Below are 16,133 nucleotides of genomic sequence, written 5' to 3'. Positions count from 1 at the left end.
GAAGACTCTTGAGAGTCCCTTGGACTGCAAGGAGATCCAACCAGTCCATCCTAAAGGAGATCAGTCCTGGGTGTTCACTAGTAGGACTGATGTTGAAGCTGAAACTCCAGTACTTTGGCCACCTGATGCTAAGAGCTGACTCATTTGAAAAGACCCTGGTGCTGGGAAAGATTGAGAGCAGGAGAAGGGGAGGACAAGATAGATAAGGACGTGTTTTTCCTTGGATAAGGACGACAGGAGAGGATAAGATGGTTGGATGGAATCACCGACTCAATGGACATGGGTTTGGGTGGACTTCGGGAGTTGGTGATGGACAGGGAGGCCTGGCGTGCTGCAATTCATGGGGTAGCAAAGAGTAGGACACGACTGAGGACTGAGCGACTGAACTGTGGTTGTTAACTATTTTGGCCCCGCCAGCGTCAAAAGTGAAAAAGTGAGTGTTAGTCGCTCAGTCTTCTCCGACTTTGCGACCCTATGAACTGTAGCCCGTCAGGCTCCTCTGTCCGTGGAATTCTCCAGGCAAGAATACTGGAGAGTGTTGCCATTTCCTTCTCCAGGGGACCTTCCCCACCCAGGGATCAAACCCGGGTCTCTGGCGGGCGAGATCCTATTTCTCCCACCAGGAATCGAACCTTCCTCGGTGAGTGGAAGCGTTGAGGGACGTTCAGCGAATTTCCTGATTATGGTTTTAACAGTTGTTTTCCCACAGATGTCTGCAATTAGGTACTGCTATGTTTAACGCCGCGGAGATACTGCATCCTCTACTCAAAAAGACTTTCTGCTCTTCCACTTTAAAAACAAAAACAAAAACAAAAACGCAACCCGGACAAGTCCCTGGCAAATACAGCTTACTCGCCAAGCACACCCACTTCGCCGGGTTTGTGCCTGATTGGCTGGTGCCTGGATAGCTTGTCCTTCGGCGGTCAGCTGAGGATGATTGGCTGCTGGAGACCCACCCCCTCGCCGATTGGGTGGAGGCAGCAAAGCCGGGGATTGGTGGAGCTCGCAGGGCTGGCTCTCAGCTGCCTGGGCTTCAGCTCCAGGGGCAAGGCAGAAATGGCGACTGCGGCTTGGTTACTGGGTCGGCGCGTGGCGAGCTGGAGGATGCGACCGCCGCTGCAGTCTCTTGCTGGCCTGATTACCCAGCGGACCAACTCGCTGTTGCCTGTGGACGATGCAGTCAATGGGCTGAACGAGGAGCAGAAGCAGGTAGGGAGGCTCACCCTCCTGCCTCTTATCGGTGGTCGGTGGTCACCCGGGCGCTTTTCTGCCTGGCGCTCACACAGTAGCAATGAATGATCTGAGGACTCTGAGCTCGCCAGCGCAGGGGCGGCCGCGGGCCCGAGCATCCCGTTGTGGAGGCATCAAGGCCTGGTTACGGAAGTTAGGCGAGGAGTCGAGGACAGAAAATCTCCTGGGAGACAGGAGTCGGGGGAGCATGAGGGGATGTTTTGGTGAATCGGCAGAGGATTACCCTCGTTTGCCAAGAGGGCCCTCAATCTCTCTGAAGTCCTCTTACACCTCAATACTGTCTAAGGCTGTGGTTCTCAAACCTGGTTAATCATCACCATTAAATCTTTTTCAAATACACAACTTGGGGTTGAGGGTGGAGTTGAAATGCACAAGGGAGTCTGGCTATTTCTTCAACCTATGGGGGTCAAAGCACAAAGCTGAAAAAAACTTTAAAGAGGTTGTTACAAATGAAGCGGAACCGGAGTTATTCCTGGCGGAAGGAGACTGTTCACTTGGACACTGGCTTGAATTTCCGAGAAATGTGATTCTCCTGTGGGCCTAAGCTTGCTGAAAACTCCAAAAATCCAGTTGCAGTAGGCAGCAGACCGAGCTTTGAATCCTCTCAGGCAGGAAATGCTCAGTTCCAGTTCTCAAGATTTCCTGCCAGAAGGAGTTTCTAATTTCTTTTGTTCTTGTTATCCCTGTCCTTCAATATCTCCTAGAGCTTGCTCAAACTTGTGTCCATTGAGTCGGTGATGCCATCCAACCATCTCATCCTCTGTCATCCCCTTCTCCCGCCTTCAATCTTTCCCAGCATCAGGGTCTTTTCCAATGAGTCAGTTCCTTGCATCAGGTGGCCAGAGTATTGGAGCTTCAGCTTCAGCATCAGTCCTTCCAATGAACATATGCTATCTAGGTTTGTCATAGCTTTCCTTCCAAGGAACAAGCTCTACTCTCTTTTTGAATTATTCCTTTTAGTCAAAAGTTAATGAGCAAAAAAAAAAAAACAAAAAACCTGACACGTGCCATGAACTGAAGGGAGCGTGTCTGGAGCACAGTGAATGGGAGATGAGAAGGGCACTGGGGAAGGCTAGAAGAGCTGCAGGGCTTACCTCACAGGGCCTTCTGGTCCTGGATAAGGAGTTTGTCTTTTTTCTTTAACAATTAAAAATTGAAGTATAGTTAATTTACAACGTTGTGCTAGTTTCAGGTGTACGGCAAAGTGATTCAGTTATACATGTATAGGGAGTTTGTCTTTTAAAGACAATGGAAGCCCATGGAATGATATCCGTAGGGGAGTGACATTTAAAAAATAATCTTTAAAAAGAGAGGTGAGGATCACCTCTAAGGAAGCATAAACTAGTGGGTCCTCTCAGTTTGATGCTGTTTGGTGAGGCTATTTGTGTCCTGTTTCCCTGAAAGTGTCCTCAGTAGTGGAGACACTGTCCCCAGCGGCAATTATGTACTGTTTTGGCAACATCCATCCACCTCTCTCCTTCTAGCTTCGTCAGACCGTGGCTAAATTCCTTCAGGAGCATCTAGCCCCCCAGGCCCAGGAGATCGACCAAAGTAACGAGTTCAAGAACCTGCGAGTAAGTCGTGAGGCCCAGACTGAGAGGGACAGGGGTGGGGCAGTCTGGGAGCTGGACCAGGCTGGGCTGGGAATTGCACTGTTTCCTGGCAAGACTCACACAGTCTTCTGGTGAATAAAAGACCCCTAAGAATGCAGCCCCTTTTTGGGAAGCCCTTGCATCTCATTGTTCCAGAGGTGCCTGGCACCTGTAACTGGTTGCCTTCTCACAACCCACTGTGCGTCTCTGTTGGCAGGAGTTTTGGAAGCAGCTGGGGAACCTAGGAGTCTTGGGCATCACAGCCCCTGGTGAGTGTGGTTTCTTTCCCAAAAGAGAGCTTTTTTTTTTGCATGCCCTTTAACACATTCCCCAAAGAAGAAGGAAAGGAGAGAAAAGATCTTACTCAAAGTAACCCAGAGTCTCCTCCTCCTTGGACCTGAGAAAGTACCCAATAAATCACCCAGACAAGAATGAGCTATTTCTTTAGGCGGTGATGTTAACAAGATAAAGGATTTAGGTCAGTGTGGTTCACTTGGGTCACCCAGACTCTTGAACTCTGCACACTTAAGAAGTTCCCCCAAATGATCTGGGGAGTTTAGAAAACTCCAGATTGAGCAGTGATCTTAACACCCCAGGCTTACTGCCTCCCCTAGTCCCTAAGTTCTGCCCTACCAGTAGTGTGAAGGCAGAACCACTCAGGGCAGTGTGTCCCTGTGGGGGATGCCTGTGTGTCCTCTGCCTACAGCTTGGCCCAAGAGCTCATTTGGAAGCAGACTGGGGGGTGGTTTGGGAGAGGGGCACCCATCTGAGCCTCCATGTGAGGTGGCCAGATGGTATATTTAATAGACTATCCCTCGGCCCATCCAGAGTCCCCTGTAGGCCTTACTGCTTGTTTCCAGGAGATGAGGGCAAGGAGCTGGTGGGCTTTGTTTCAGATGTTAGCCTCTGGTGCAAAGGCCAGCCTGGCTTTCAGTACCCAGTAAAGAGATCAGCCTGCAGCTTCACCGGCCAAAACCTGGATGGCCCACCCTGCTCTGGCCTGTGTTCACTGGGCATTAGAGTAAAGGTGGACCACAAAATTCTCCTTACAGCACCCCCCTCACCACTTGGAGCAGTTCTTGGGATTTTAAGCTGATTGTAGAAATTTTACATCATGAGTAATGATGTAACCACTTAAAAATTAATTTAGACTTATGCACTTCTTAAGCTCTCTGAGTAGTGGATGCTCAGGTCTTCTTGTCTTCATTAAGAGATCTGTCTGAAATATGGAATTCCCCGGTGATCCACAGGTTAGGACTCCACGCTTTTACTGCCAAGGGCCTGGGTTCAATCCCTGGTTGGGGAATTAAGATCCCCAAAACTGCATGGTGTGGCCAAATAAATAAATAAAATCATTTTTAAAAAGAGCTCTGTTTGGGATAAAGCAGGAGTTGCAATGACTGTTTTCTGAACCACACCTTAGTTGACCAAGTGAAAGTGAAAGTGAATTCGCTCAGTCCTGTCCGACTCTTTGCGACCCCATGGACTGTAGCCTAGCTGGCTCCTCCATCCGTCCATGGGATTTTCCAGGCAAGACTACTGGAGTGGGTTGCCATTTCCTTCTCCAGGGGATCTTCCCAGCCCAGGAATTGAACCTGGGTCTCCCTCATTGTAGGCAGACGCTTTTACCATCTGAGCCACCAGGGAAGTCCTTAGTTGACCAGAGGCGGCAGAAAAAACTAAAACGAGTCCTGTGAGCTTGCAAGCAGGGTCCACAGCCATCCGCCTGTTGACTTTGCTAGAGGGAACTTGGAATAGGTGCTGTCACAGTATTCCTCTACAGAGGTAAGACAGTGTCTTCATTTAACCTGGTCTGCCTTTTCCACTCCCCTGCACCCCCCACTCCCCACCCCCAGTTCAGTACGGTGGTTCTGGCCTGGGCTTCCTGGAAAACGTGCTGGTGATGGAGGAGATATCCCGAGTGTCTGGAGCAGTGGGGCTCAGTTATGGAGCCCACTCCAACCTCTGTATCAACCAAATTGTGCGGAATGGAAACGAGACCCAGAAGGAGAAGTACCTCCCCAAGGTGAGGAAATGGGGCTGGAGGAACACACCAGCATGAGGCTCCTCTCCCACTGGGGAGGGCTGGTCAGACTTGCTTTCTGTAGTGGGCTGCCCTGAATTTGCTAGGGCTAGGAAGGGGTCAGAGATTTGCTTTATGATACTTCAGTCAAAAAAATAATTAAACAGGGCCAGAACACCCAAGGCGTCACTGAACGTTTACTTGAGCACTTTAATAAACAGAAGCCTCAGACTAGCTTCCCTTGCAAAGGGAATGATGGGAAAAGGAGAAAGAACTTCAGCCTTGTGGATACAGAGCTTCTCTTCTAGGACTTTTCCTGTACCCGGATCTGAGAGGACTTGTAGGGGTGTGACATGACCAGGCAAGAAGTGGTCCCAGTGAGCCCCTACTGGGTACTTCAGGTCATAATGAGGCCCTTTGGGGTTTTTCTTGCAGCTGATAAGTGGTGAATACATCGGAGCCCTGGCCATGAGTGAGCCCAATGCTGGCTCTGATGTTGTCTCCATGAAGCTGAAAGCAGAAAAGAAAGGTGAGGCTGCTCTTGATTTGGGAGCTGGAATGGGCAGAGGGACAGACCTATGGGTTGATTGGAGGTGCCTCTGATGGGTTTCCAGAAGCATTTGCCAGCTGGACAGTTTCTTGTCAACAGAAGTGGTGGTGGACTGACTGGTTGAGACAGGCCCACACCGCTTGTACAAGTAGCCAACTTCCTCTTCTTCAGTTCAGTTCAGTTCAGTTGCTCAGTTATGTTTGACTCTTTGCAACCCTATGGACTGTAGGACGCCATGGTTCCCTGTTCATCACCAACTCCTGGAGCTTACTTAAATTCATGTTCATCAAGTCGGTGATGCCATTCAACCATCTCATCCTCTGTTGTCCCCTTCTCTTCCTGCCTTTCCCAGCATCAGGGTCTTTCCCAATGAGTCAACTCTTCGCATCAGGTGGCCAAAGTATTAGAGTTTCAGCTTCAGCATCAGTCCTTCCAATGAATATTCAGGGCTGATTTCCTTTAGGATGGACTGGTTTGATCTCCTTGCTGTCCAAGGGACTCTCAAGAGTCTTCTCCTACACCACAGTTCAAAAGCATCAATTCTTTTGTGCTCAGCTTTCTTCATGGTCTAACTCTCACATCCATACATGACTGCTGGAAAAACCATAGCTTTGACTAGATGGACCTTTGTTAGCAAAGTAATGTCTCTGCTTTTTAATATGCTAAGTTGGTCATAGCTTTTCTTCCAAGGAGCAAGCGTCCCTTAATTTCATGGCTGCAGTCACCATTTGCAGTGGATTTTGGAGCCCCCCAAAATAAAGTCTCTCACTGTTTCCGTTTGTTTCCCCATCTATTTGCCATGAAGTGATGGGACCCGACGTCATGATCTTAGTTTTTTGAATGGTGAGTTTTAAGCCAACTTTTTCACTCTCTTCTTTCACTCTCACCAAGAGGCTCTTTAGTTCTTTGCTTTCTGCCATAAGGGTGGTGTCATCTGCATACCTGAGGTTATTGATATTTCTCCCGGCAATCTCCTTAGGAGATCACTATGTCCTGAATGGCAACAAGTTCTGGATCACCAATGGTCCTGATGCAGATGTCCTTGTTGTCTATGCCAAGACTGATGTGACTGCTGTGCCAGCTTCTCGGGGCATCACAGCCTTCATTGTGGAGAAGGTGAATGTGGGGGAGTTATGGTGGGAGGCTGAGAATGGCACCAGAGATGACCTCCTTCAAGTGATCGTACAGACCATCAGTGTGGTGCGCTCTGCCAAGGCTCCCTCCTGGGATGGGGCTGGAGCAAGAGAGGAGGCTGAAGGGAGGGTAGCCGAAAAGTGGAGCCTGGGGAGGAGGGGTCAAATCCGAGGACAGTGGAACCGTCCACAGAGCCAGGTTGTCTGGACATCCTGGAAGATGAGGGCCATCAGGGTGTCGGGTGGACCTGGAGCAAGCCACCCACAGGGTGAGGGTGGGAGGATGCTGGTGGGGACCAGAGACTGCACCTTCCAAGAATTGTTAGTAGAGGCACAGGCCAGACGGCAGGAGTTAGAATGAAAAGTTGGCAGTTTCAGTTGGCTTTTAGGAATGGGAGAGAACTGAACCATTTTTTTGGTAAAGAGAAAAAATAGGAGAGAGAGAAAGTGAGATGTCTGAGAGCGAGTAAGCAAAGCACAATGGTGAACTGAGGGAGAGGAAGCAAGGCGGGGTCGGAGGAACCCCGACCTTGTTAGTTAGTGGAGGAACCAGCTGCTTAATGGTTCCTAAGGAGCAGGCCAGGGCCCCAGGGAGGGTGGGCAGGGGAGTGGACAGTGGGTGGGACACTCACCCAAGGATGAGTGTTGTAAAGGTTTCCAGTACCCTGTGTGGGGAGAGGGTGGAGATTGTCCTACAGGGACTGGAGGACACGGACGTGGCCGAGACGAGAACTCTCCTGGCTGAGCCGAGGTGTTTGCGTCTCCTAGAGGAAAGGGAAGTGCCCTCCTGGAGGGCATTGCTCCGCTGGGCACCTGCCTGACCGACCGTTCTGCATCTGATGAGTGCAAAGCACACAAGTGGTTGAGTTGACCCCAGGGGGAGCTCCATGAGGTGCAGGTCGCAGAGGGACAAGGAGGGCAAAGGAACTGAGTGGGCCAGGGCAGTGTCTTAGAAATGACTTCCCCAGAGGAAAGGAACCACAGCCAGGAAGAGTCAGGAGGGCCCCGGGGATCAGGTATTTAGCTGGGAAAAACACTGCTCCTGTGAGAACTGGGGGAAATGCAGCCAACGGCAGAGAGGCTGGGGTAAGGTGTTAGGGCTGGCTTCTCCAGGAATGGGGCAGTCACACACAGAGTAGGGGCCTGGTGAGTGGAACGCTGGTGTATCAGGCAAGGATGGGGACTGGATGGGAGGATGGATGCTTCCCAGGGGTCTTCCCTTTCCTTGGCCCCCTGGGGGCTGCTCTGTAATTAGGACCTCCTTTTATTCCCATAAAGGGGATGCCGGGCTTCAGCACCTCCAAGAAGCTGGACAAGCTAGGGATGAGGGGCTCCAATACCTGTGAGCTGGTCTTCGAAGACTGCGAGGTTCCTGGTGAGTCTCTGAAAATGAGGGAGGCCCTGTCCTGACCCCGTCACACGCTAAGAAAGCCTGACTCTTGGTCAGAGAGCCTCACCAGTGTTAGCTCACCAACCACATGTGGCCAGACAGTAGGCCTGCCACTGTGCCCTGGCCCACTAGCCCAGAAGTGTGGGTCTCAGGCTGGACAGCTGTCCTTCCTGGCCAGAGCCCCTGCAGCTGCATGCCCGAATGTCACTGCAGAGATGGGTGATGCTTCCTGTGTGGACACACACCGTGCCTGGGGCTGGCATTGCAGTCTCTGGGCTAGAAAAGTAAGCTCTGCCCTCCCCCACTCTCATCCTTTGGATTGCCTCATACGTACAGTTGCCTGTGGAGCCAGTGTGAGGTAATCATTAACGATGCTGAAAAGCTGTCTGAATAAATGGGTGGAACTGGAGTCAGTGAAGGAAAGGCAGTTCAGTCTACGAGTATTTCTGCCCTGAAGTGAAAATGCTCCATGCTGTGGGAGAGCCAGCAGCCCCGTGATGCACTGAGGAGATGGAGGGCACAGACTTGATCAGTTAAGCTGGCTCTGTGCCTTAGCCAGAAACCATCCCTTCCCTGCTGCAATCCACCATCTGAGGTTATAAGGTGCATCTAGAGAAGGGTGATCGGTGCAGACTCTCCTCTGTCGGCAAGAAAAAACTCCACTAACGTTAAAGACAGGTCAGGGGTGTCAACCCTTTGCACTCAGCTTCTCACCCACAGCCCCCGAGGCCACCCAGTGTCCTCGCTTCCAGGGTGGGGATGTGCTCAGCAGTTTCCGTCACCAGCTCCAAAGGGCCCGTCTCCTGGACAGCTTTGTCCATGGGCCTCGCTAGGGAGGGAGGAGGGCTGTATTGACCAGAGCCATCTCAACATAACCTGGCTTGTGAGAGAGCCCTGTTACTAAACCCAGCAGCTTTTCTAAAAATGAAGAGGCTGTGGACTGCCCGCTCCCCTCTGACCGGCACTTTTCCCCGTAGCTGCCAACATCCTGGGTCACCTAGGTAAGGGCGTCTATGTGCTGATGAGTGGGCTGGACCTGGAGCGGCTGGTGCTGGCCGGTGGGCCCCTTGGGTGAGTGCAAGGCTTGGGGGTGGGGGTGGGGGGGCTCTCACAGCTCTTTGGCAGGTGGCCCCACTGCAGCTTCCCCTTGGGGGCCCACGGGGGCCACCTCCCAGCTGCTGCGCCTCCTCTCCCAGAGACAAAAAAGTTACCTTTCCTGTCACATTTGCTTTCTTCACACTGAAGACAAATATCATTAGGTGACAGACAAAACCCTGAGGAGCCATCCTGACTAGCTACTCAGAACTTGAAGCAGCAGGGTGCCTGGGTTACATCTCTGCAGGGTCCCACCACTCCACCTGGTCTCAGGGGAAGGGACACAAGTGCTGGGCCGTCAGTGCAGTGCCTGAGCAGGGGTGATGAACGTCCTCAGGCTCCTTACTCCTGCCTCGGACGCCAGCTCCTTGTCTCCCCTGGCTGCCCCCACCTCAGGCCTTTCCACACTAGCATCCCCCCGGCACACACACAGCTGGCAGTGGGATAAGAGCGAAGCCCCTCCTCAGTGTTTCTCTCCTTCTCGCAGGATCATGCAGGCCGTCCTCGACCACACTATTCCCTACCTGCACATGAGGGAGGCCTTTGGCCAGAAGATTGGCCACTTCCAGGTGAGTGGCATGGTTTTGTGAAGATGTACTCATTCTCTGGTTTCAGGTTTTAACAAATGAGCAAATGGGGCATGTGCTGTGGGCATTTACTCTTCTTTGTCCAAAAATGAGCTTGAGGGACTTCCCTGAGCAAGCCTCGGCAAGATCCGGCAAGCCTTGAGATATGGCCAAAAAACAAACAAAAAATGCATTTGAATACTTGGGGCACTGGTTTCCTCAGCCTGCTACCTGGCTTTGGAAGCCGTCAGGCAGTCCGTCTCCTGTCACCTTCCTGCTTGTTTGAGGTGAATAACCTAGGAGGGTTGGAGGGTGAAGCCCAGTTGGTTGTGGGGAGGGAGTAACATTCCAAGGCATGCTTTCTGGTCTGTGAGTAGATGACCAGGTCTGCGATTCAGCGGCAGCTCTCTGGCCTGAACTCCAGGCCCGCTGCCGTGTCTGCCCTCCTAGGCAAGTCCCATCGCCTCTCTGTGCCTGAGGGCCCCCAGTCCTGGCTCTCAGGTTGCTACTGCAGACAAGGGAGCGATTCTGAGAGGAGCGTGTCTCCAGCACACTGACCTGTGGCCTACTTTTGGGCACAGTTGATGCAGGGGAAGATGGCAGATATGTACACCCGTCTCATGGCCTGTCGTCAGTACGTCTACAACGTTGCCAAGGCCTGTGATGAGGGCCACTGCACTACCAAGGTGAGGGCCAGCCCCAGGGGATGGCACACACCAGGGAAGGGGCGGGGTTGGGCCCCCTGCGCGCAGTCCCGGCTGACCCTGCTGACCTGGAGCCTCCGCCCGCAGGACTGTGCAGGGGTGATTCTTTACTCGGCCGAGTGTGCCACACAGGTAGCCCTGGACGGCATCCAGTGTTTGGGTGAGTGCCCCTCTCACTCCCTATTCCCAGAGCCTGTGGCTGCCTCCGGGAAGAGGCTCCCCTCCACTCCTCACCCTGTGCTGTAGCTGACCTGTACTTTTAGTACAGTTACCGGGAGGACATGGAAAAGCAAATGGGAAACCACCAGAGACCACAAGTTGCTACTGTCTTCGGCAGTGCCCTCCTCTCATCTCCCCAGCCTGGTCCCGTTACTGGGAAATGGGGGAAAGGAGACACTTCAGAGGTAGAACAGCCTCAGTTCACTGCTGCACAGTGGTTAAGAGCGCAGGCTTGGGCCAGATGGCTGGGTTCAAATCCTGGCTCTACCACTGGCTGGCTTTGTGACTTGTGCAGCTCTGGGCCTGGCACCCAATAACTACTGTGCAATTTCCTCCCGCCGCCTTCTCCATGTCTGCCAGTGGTTCCCCTGCCTCTGCCAGGCATCCTCAGCACTCTGAGTGGCCTTCCGGCCACCCCCCGACCCCCGTCCACCCTCCCTCTCACCACCTTTTGCTGCTTCTCTTCAATCAGTCTCTCCTCCTGGCCCATTTCTAGATGTTTGATCTTGTTTGCTTCCCTTGCTTTGCCCACTGCCTATCACTTTTCCCACTGTCTTTCTTCTCTGCCCCATCCATGGCTGCAGGTGGCAATGGCTACATCAACGACTTTCCCATGGGCCGCTTCCTGAGAGATGCCAAGCTGTATGAGATCGGGGCTGGGACCAGCGAAGTGAGGCGGCTCGTCATCGGCAGAGCTTTCAATGCAGACTTCCACTAACCCCTAGACCCTTCACCCTGCTTCCCAGCACCTTGAGGCCTTTCTCTGGAAGGACAACTGCCACATCTCTCCTCCCAACAAGCCCCACCCACCGGCCCAGAAGTGTGCAGTGATTTAACATGGACTCCTCAGGAAACAGGCTAGCTTCTCTGGGGCTTTGGTGACTGTGCCCTTGCTCTGTAACTTCAGAGCCTGCTGCTCCCACTCCCAGGAGGGGCACCTTTTCCTCGGATGAGCCTGTGCCAGGGAACCCTCTGCTCAAGTACACCAGAAGTATTACCAAGTTCATTAATTTGAACTTGGTAGTCTCTTTTCTTTATGGGGAAAAATACCCACAAAACCCAGCCTTTGTTTCTGCCAGTTTCTGTGGGGCATTAGCTTTCATCAGTGTGTCAGTGCAGCCTCCTCCGTCCCTCATTTTTTAGAGCTGGAATTCCATCACTTGGGCAGAGCTCTAGGAACAGGCATTTCAGAACACCTGTGCCACCCAGAGTCCACAGTGGGCAGAGGTCTGCATGCTCGTGAAGGCCGGGCTCGATGCCTCCAGCACTACCCTGCCAGTGTCACTGTCCATTCCTGGCCATGTGACAGCCCCCAGCTGACTGGGCAGCAGGCCTGGGTTGGCTGGCTCGACTCCAGCCGAGGCTGCCTGCGCACATTTCTCTGGACACCCTATGGCTATTTGTTATCACTCCACAGTGGCTGCTGCCATTTTGTATTAAACATATCATGAAGCAAACCCATCTGCTTCTAAACTGGTGTTTTGGGAAAGAAGCAGTCTACTTGTTCCTGCCTTCTGTCTGGCTCCAGCCCTGTGTCCTTGGAGCGCAGCTGATCCAGGCCCTGCTTCCAGCCTGCTCACTGGTGATGGGAGACGCAGGGGTGGAATCAACCCACAGGAGAGAGGAGTACTCAGTCCTCCTTTTCCAGATCTTGCAGTGATTTTTAAAGAAAGGAGGGAGCCCAGGGTGGAAAAAGTCTTGGAGCCAGAAGGAAACATAAATTGCTGGAAACCATCCCCATGTTTTTTTAAAAAGATCAAAACAATTTGGTTTTCCCCAAATCAGAACTGGAGCTAGAATCCAGATCAGCAGAAATAGGGGTTCTGAGAATGCCAGCGTGGAGCCCCACTGCATGGCTGCTTGGATGGAGCACAGTCAGGGTGTGACAGTTTTGGGTTGTCCCACTCCATCTGAGTTCCCTAAAAGAGACCTGGTTTTCTTGGTCCGCAGCCCAGCGGCGCCTGTTCTGACGTTTGGTCCTGGCCTGTAGCCAGGAGCTGTTCCCAGCCTGATGCTTGTGACAGGTGCTATCCGTTCCTTGCCAACCCCAGCCCAGTCCTATGCTGAGGGGCTTGTAGCCCTGTCCCTTCAGTTTCCCACCCTGCTCCCTACTGTGTTGGAGATGAATGTGGCTAAAATGGTGGTCTTGCTGGACTTAAAATGTAACTGGGGACTTCCATGGCAATCCAATGGTTAAGACTCTGTGCTTGCAATGCAGTAGGTGCAGGTTTGATCCCTGGTTGGAGAATTAAGATCCCACATGCTTTGGCACCAACTGAAATGTGTTCTGGAAAAAAAAATAAAAAAATAAAAAAAGATCCCACATGCTGCATGGTGCAGACAAAAAATAAATAATAATAAAGTTTTCAAAATAATAAAGTGTAGCTGGAAGCCCAAAAACATCAGAATGGGGTATTTCAGCCAGTCAGTGAGGATAATGTAGCTCTGCCTCCAGCGTGGGGAGAACAATGATTTTACAGATGCTATATGTGAAATAAAAATATTTAAAAGTAAAGCCAAAAAAGTGAAGTCTGAGTCGTGAACAATGGGAAAGCAGGGGCCACGGGGTTCTTGGAGTGTGGGGTTGATTACATGCATTGTGCAACTCTGCAGCACGAGCTGCCAGCACCGCTCTTTCCGGGGGGGCTGCCTCCTTCCACTCCAGTTTTAGGCAGGTCACTATCAGCCCAGTTCCCCTGCTGACGACCATCCCGTTCTTTGTTTTCCTACTTGCCTGCCTGTCCTGACGGCAACAGAAGCTAAGGGAATGGTTTTCCAAGTGTGGTCTGGGCACACCCTTTATCAAAACTTGGCAACCCTGTGGGGAAAACACACACACACACACACACACGGATTCCTATATGGGCCCCAGACCTAATCACACCTCCAGGGATAATGAGGAGGTACAGGCAATCTTTTAGAACAGCTGAGCTGGGGCCTTGAGGACACGCCTCCAGCGGCCCGAGTCCCAAACTCATATAACCTGGTAACGACACTTCTTCCCCTATATAAATATTTCAAGTCTCATTTTGCAATACTAACTCCTTGATCATGACAATCCGGTCCAAGACACAAAGTTGGCGCCGGGCCCGCTTCCGGAAGATGGGTGAGTTGCCCACCGTAGGCGAAAAAACCGTAGGTGAACCAGCCACGCCCAGACGTGGAGCCAAGGCTGGTGTCAGCCAAGCGTGGGGGACTGAGAAGGAACGCCTCTTTTTGATTTGGGGACGGACGCCCAGTCCACGTCCGCCTGATGGAACCGAGACCCGGGACCCTCAGTCGAGAACCCCAGCCTAGGGCAGGTCCAGGGTCCAGAGGGTCCAGGGCCCTCCCTCTGCCAGACCGTCTCACCCGAGGCGTCGCGCGCACCGCGGAGCTCGGCTCTGGCTCTGGCTCTGGCTCGCGAGCTCGGGCTCGGGCGCGGCTCCGCCAGTCCTGCGTGGAGCTCTCCTGACCCCTGTCGGCCGCTCGCCACAACTGCAGGGTGCTTGCGACTGGCGGCTACCAAACTCGTATCTCAAGATGCATAGGGCTCAACAACAGCCGGCTATTCTCTATCTTATATCGCTTCATACAAGAAAGGCCACTTTTTATCAATTAAAAAAAAACATAAATTCAGAACAAAGGCCGGTTTGTGCGGGGGTGGGAGTTATTTGTTTTATGTGAATGGTTTTTGAACTATGTTAATTTAAAGAAACAAAAACTGCAAACCCTCCCCTCCATCCAGTTCCACGGTGAAACTCCTTTTGAATCTTTAAGAGCTTTCTGTTGGTAATTCACTTCATGCTTTTAAGCGATATGGCTACTTTACTGGTTTAATTGCAGATAGATCTTTGAAGTGCACACGTTTGATTTATAAGAAGTTCACTACATGACTCATGTCCACAGGCCAGCATGTGGGGCCCCAGGATCAGATGATTCAAAGCCCCATCCACATTTCTGGCTGTCCCTGCCTCTTCCCACACTAGTCCCAGAGGGGAGCCCTGTGTGACACACCTGGTCACTCTGGCAAGGATCTGTTCCTGAAAATGGCCTCTCCTGCACCCACCACCCACTCTCAGACACAGCTAGCCTGTCAGAATAGTTCTTTGATCCACAACAACCTGACAACTTGCCTGTCTTCTTCCAATCCATATACCTCAACCCTTCCTCTGTATTGAGCTAGGGTAACTATCAAGCCCCTCTAAAGCCTCCAGTGGCTCCCAGCACTTATAAGATCTAAAGTTTGCCAGGCAAATGTGACCCTGATCTGCCTTGGCCATCCCTTCCAGCTGCTCCTCTCCCATCCCTGCTGAGTACTTGTATTCTGGTTGGAAACAGTCCTCCTGAAACTGTTTCTTACCCTGTACCTTTGCTCCAGCTTATCCCTCTGCAGAGGATGTCCTAGCCCTTCATCTTGGTCTTGTTTCCTCATCCCTGAAAGCTTCAGTTCAGGAACTGCCTCCTTCAGGAAGGCCTCCCTTCTCCAACCTTTCCTAGTCCTCTGTCCCCATCTCACCCATCCTGAGTGGTGCCTCTTCCTGCTTCTCCTGGGCATCTCTACATCAGGGGCTTTCCCCACTGTCATAGTATCTCGTCTGTGTCTGTTCCCATGCATTAGACTAAGAACTTAAGGGTCAGGGTTGTGATTGAACTGCCTTTTTATGTTCACTATCCAGCACAGTTTCTGGCACATAATAGGTGTTCAACAAACATTTACTGAAAGTGCAAATGAGAGGTCATGTGATACTAAGCTCACATTTTGCCTGTATTGATACCATAGTTATTTGTATATGTGATTACCTCTGTATACGGTACAGATCTTTGAGGTCAAAGACCATTTCTCACTTATCTGAACCCTCCTGACAGCACCCAGTACTCACAGTAAGTGCTCAGTGGCTATGTTCACGCTGAATGAGTGAAACAACAGGTGGGCCAGAGCCCTGGCCTAATCCCCAGAGTTGGCAGAGACAGCAGAGCCAGCCGGCCTCTCCTGGCCCTGCTTCCCCCAGGCCTTCCCACTCTGGAGTAGCAGGGCCCAGCTGCAGAGGGAAGGCCCTCACCTCCCATAGTCCTCTGACCCCCTCAGAAACAGAAAGGAACTGTGATAAGGGACCCCCGCCCCCTCTCTGCCAGCTGAAGACAAGCGTAGAGATTGGATGTGAAAAGAGGGCAGAGTCAGGGCACACACCATCCTTTTTTTTTCCTTAAATAAAACATATAGTATTGAACATATACAGAAAAGTATATAACATGTATGTATGCAGTGTGAAAAACGACAACAAACTCCTTTGTACCCGGCACCCAGGCCAATGAAGAGAACATTCTAAGTATTTTAGGAGCCTGTGTGCCTCATGATTCTGAATTTAGTGACAGTCCTCTCCTCACTTTTATGATTTCCTGCCTCTGTGTGTTTCCCTTAATGGTATTATTTTGATTATCTGTTTAAGCTTTGTGCAATGGGACTCATACTAAATATATACTTCTGTCTTGCTTCTCTGGCTCATCATTGTGTAGTTTTTAAAGATTCATTCCCATTAATGAGTGGAGCTTTAATTTGGTCACTTTTGCCCTGTATCATATTCCATTGTGTGAAAATACTACAATTTAATTATCCATTCTTGTGTTGAT

At 51.5% G+C, this 16,133-nt stretch overlaps 1 protein-coding gene across 1 annotated transcript; it reads left to right on the top strand.

Moving 5' to 3' along the window:
* Window positions 1-1,015: 1,015 nt before the first annotated feature.
* Window positions 1,016-12,277, top strand: IVD (isovaleryl-CoA dehydrogenase). The gene is made up of 12 exons (XM_005888942.3): window positions 1,016-1,209; window positions 2,736-2,825; window positions 3,061-3,112; window positions 4,700-4,869; window positions 5,302-5,395; window positions 6,396-6,532; window positions 7,828-7,924; window positions 8,917-9,010; window positions 9,522-9,603; window positions 10,182-10,286; window positions 10,392-10,464; window positions 11,108-12,277. The coding sequence occupies exons 1-12, from the start codon at window positions 1,057-1,059 to the stop codon at window positions 11,239-11,241; spliced, it is 1,281 nt and encodes a 426-aa protein (XP_005889004.1). The 5' UTR covers window positions 1,016-1,056; the 3' UTR covers window positions 11,242-12,277.
* The last annotated feature ends 3,856 nt before the right edge of the window (window positions 12,278-16,133 follow it).

This window comes from Bos mutus, chromosome 10 (genome assembly GCF_027580195.1).
Source record: "Bos mutus isolate GX-2022 chromosome 10, NWIPB_WYAK_1.1, whole genome shotgun sequence".
Taxonomy (NCBI): Eukaryota; Metazoa; Chordata; class Mammalia; order Artiodactyla; family Bovidae; genus Bos; species Bos mutus.
Note: the sequence above shows the minus strand (reverse complement) of the source record. Positions and strands in the feature narration are given on the sequence as shown.

Bases quoted from the DNA above. Each gene is read 5' to 3' on its own strand.
- IVD (XM_005888942.3), top strand. From the start codon at position 1,057: ATGGCGACTGCGGCTTGGTTACTGGGTCGGCGCGTGGCGAGCTGGAGG. The intron at 4,870-5,301 runs GTGAGGAAATGG...TTTTTCTTGCAG, and splicing joins AGGAGAAGTACCTCCCCAAG to CTGATAAGTGGTGAATACAT. The intron at 9,604-10,181 runs GTGAGTGGCATG...TTTTGGGCACAG, and splicing joins AGAAGATTGGCCACTTCCAG to TTGATGCAGGGGAAGATGGC.